Source organism: Solanum pennellii, chromosome 12, assembly GCF_001406875.1.
Source record: "Solanum pennellii chromosome 12, SPENNV200".
NCBI lineage: Eukaryota > Viridiplantae > Streptophyta > Magnoliopsida > Solanales > Solanaceae > Solanum > Solanum pennellii.
In genome coordinates, this window is record NC_028648.1 from 4397433 (window position 1) to 4400712 (window position 3280).

General features: G+C 37.2%; 1 protein-coding gene across 1 annotated transcript; it reads right to left on the bottom strand.

The window, feature by feature from the left end:
- LOC107005841 lies at window positions 1–1733 on the bottom strand. Its single transcript, XM_015204492.2, has 4 exons — window positions 1042–1733; window positions 852–971; window positions 496–780; window positions 1–406 (listed from the first exon to the last, which is right to left on the bottom strand). Exons 1-4 carry the CDS (start codon window positions 1705–1707, stop codon window positions 152–154), a joined length of 1326 nt encoding a protein of 441 aa, XP_015059978.1. The 5' UTR covers window positions 1708–1733; the 3' UTR covers window positions 1–151.
- Between the last annotated feature and the right edge of the window lie 1547 nt (window positions 1734–3280).

Here is a 3280-nt window from a genome sequence, read left to right on the forward strand (position 1 = left end):
AAAAAGAAGACTTCATAATCGAGTTTGATTCCAACCATTCAAGTTTGTTTGGTTACACCCAAAATTGAGTTTGTTTCCAATAAAAAACAACACAAATATATGCTTAGTTAAATTTTGTTTGTCAAAATGAACAAGACAACATCAAAATGCCCTACTTCCATGGCACAGAAGTTTTTCTACTTGAAGTTGTTTGGCCTTGGCTATTAGCAGCATTAGCAGCAGCTACAGACCTAGTTTGGATAACCTTTTCAGCCCTCATTCTTTCCAGGTTGCTACTGGTAATAGTTGTCTTCCCCTTCCATTTGAATCCACGTACTGGTGTGTAGCCAATATCACCAGTGACAACATCAGCCCTCTTTGTAACTTTTGTACCAGTATTGATGACTCTTCTACTTGGCAATCCAGGCTGCTTAGTCAAATAAATACACACTCAAATATTAGACAATTAGGTTTGCAATGACAATTGTAAACTTGCATTGATAGTTGTAAACTTACATTGAGAGTTGTAAATCCATCTTCAGCTTGGTATATGCCAACACCTACCATTCTTGGCCTTTTAAAAGGTCTTGTTTGTCCTCCACTAGTGTCTTCATGTTCTACTGGTCTCTTCCCTCTTCCTAGGCCTCCTCTACTGTAGTTTGCTTCTGAACTAGTTTGACTATGTTGAGTCATTCCTCTTCCTCTACTTAGTCCTTCATTCACATTTCTTTCTTGAGCCATTTCTCTTCCTGATCCTGCTCCTCTACCTGTACCTCTACCTCTACCTCTACCATTTACAGTCTGTACTTTGAAATCAAATATTAAAGCATATCTATATTATCTAACAATGATATAATAATTAGATATATTACCTCTGTGTTTGTAACATTTTCATGTGATTGAGCTGGAACACCTCTGCCACTTGCTCTTCCTCTTGTTGCTCTTCCTCTTGTTGCTCTTCCTGTGCCTTTTCCTCTACCACTTTCAGTAGCCTGTATATTAATATATCAATATATATACATCAACATATAACATACATTTGAGAGTAACAAATAAAAGTACCTGTGTATGAGAAGATGGTTCAGATGACTGACTTGGACCAGTACTTCTTGCCTGAGAAACTGGTTCAGTTGATTGACTTGGATCAGCTTGGTTTCTTGTAGGACATCCTCTTTTATTGTGTCCTTGTGTGCCACATTTGCTACAAGTCATTACAGCACCTCTTTTGCTCAACTTTCCAGTTTTTCTGCTTTCATCTGCTTCCTTTCTTCTAACCTTAACTGGTCTTCCAGGCAACTTTCTGATCTTTGGTGGCTTTACAATTGGATTATTTGAGGTTGACCACATTTTCATGTTATTCATTGGCTGAATAAAATGGGCATATGTGCTGAGGTAGGTTTCCTTGCTATAACAGCTAGCCACATAATGGATTGGTTCCAAGTTTTTGTAATGAAGGGCAGCAACACCATGAGGACAAGGAATTCCCCTAAGCTGCCAGGATCTGCAACTACACCTCCTATTAACAATGTCCACAGTGTGTGTAAACCCATGGTGTTTAATCTCAAAACCTCTTTCTCCATTCCAAGTCAAGTTACATTGCATAGACTTTTGAATGTTTTCTTGCAAAATCTTCAAAGACATAGGAGATATATCAGTGATCCAAGTGTTTGAGAACTCTCTCAAATCACCAATTCTTTTCATCATCTTCACCCTTATCTCCTCAAGCATTGTAATGATGGTTTTATACCTTGCATACACTATCCAAGCATTAAAGCTTTCTGCCATATTGTTGTCCACAACATCACATTTGCTATATTCTTCAAAATACTTCTTGCACCATGTATTCAAATTGTACCATAAAAGATTATCCAAACCTTCTTGTCCTAATTTCCTCATTGTCTCTATATTGTCCTTCATCTCAGCTTCAAATGTGGATTTAGCAATCCTCCAAAACACTCTTCTTCTTTCAACTCCTTTCCAATTTTTTGACCAATTTGCAAGAACATGTCTTGCACATTTTCTATGTTCAACAAGTGGCAATAAAGTATCCACAGCAATTTCTAGTCCCTAACAAACCAACATAACAGAAAAAGAATAAATTAAAGTGCAAAACTCAACAACAATAAAATAGTAAGATGGATATCAGTAATTACCTTTTGCATATCACTAATGATGGATAGTTGATGCCCTTCTCCAAGTTCAAGATCATTCTTCACTAGTTCAAGAAACCATGTCCAGGTATACTGATTCTCAACCTCAACAACTGCCCAAGCAATAGGGAGCATTTGGTTGTTTCCATCTCTACAAACTGCCACTAACAACTGGCCTTTACACACATCTTTGAGAAAACACCCATCAAAACCAATCAACCTTCTAGCACCTCCAAAAAATGCTTTCTTTAAAGCATTGAAGCAAACATAAAATCCTTCAAAAATTTTCTGCCCAGTTTCAGAATCTTCTCCAACCTTCACTACACAAGTACTACCTGGATTACTCCTTAATATTTCATCTCTATAATCAAAAATCCTACCATACTCCACAATGTGATCACCCATGATCTCTTGTAACACTCTAGTCCTAGCTCTTCTCACTGTTGTCCTACCAACATTAATATCCAACTCCTTTCTAATAATGTCCTGCAACAAGACAATGCTGATGTTTGGCTGTTGAGTTATTCTTTCTTTGTATTTGGTGGCCAAAAACTTTGAGTTGCACAGGTAGTTATGAGTTGATGTCAAACATTTATGGATAGGGTTGTATGTTTTAACAATGAAATCTCCACTAGTTTTATCCTTACTTGCACACAACAACCAAGGACAACTCTCTTTACAACATCTCACTCTAACTCTGCCAGGCTCATTTACATATTTTTCAATTTGAATATGTTCTTGGATTGCATATCTTGTCACTGCCACTCTAAATTCTTCAACAGTTCCAAAAACCAGTCCTAATTCCCAAACAATCTTTTCAGCAGTTGTATCAAACACAACTCTATTTGGGGTTTTCTTCCTCCTAACAGGTTTATGCACTACTTGATCAACCTCTTCACCATCTATTTCAAAGCTAGGAACTTCATCACTTAGATAATAAGGTTCATCACCTCCTAGCTTACCAACTAAGCTTTCCCTAATACCATTATTTGTCTCATCATACCCTATATCTGGACCTTTCTCATTAACATTAATCTGATCTGAAGTAGTTCCCCTACTTCTCCTTTGTGACCTTTTGAAATGCCTCTTGGTTGCCCTTATATCTACATACTCTTGATGAACATCACTGTCAACCTCAGTATCTTCACTAG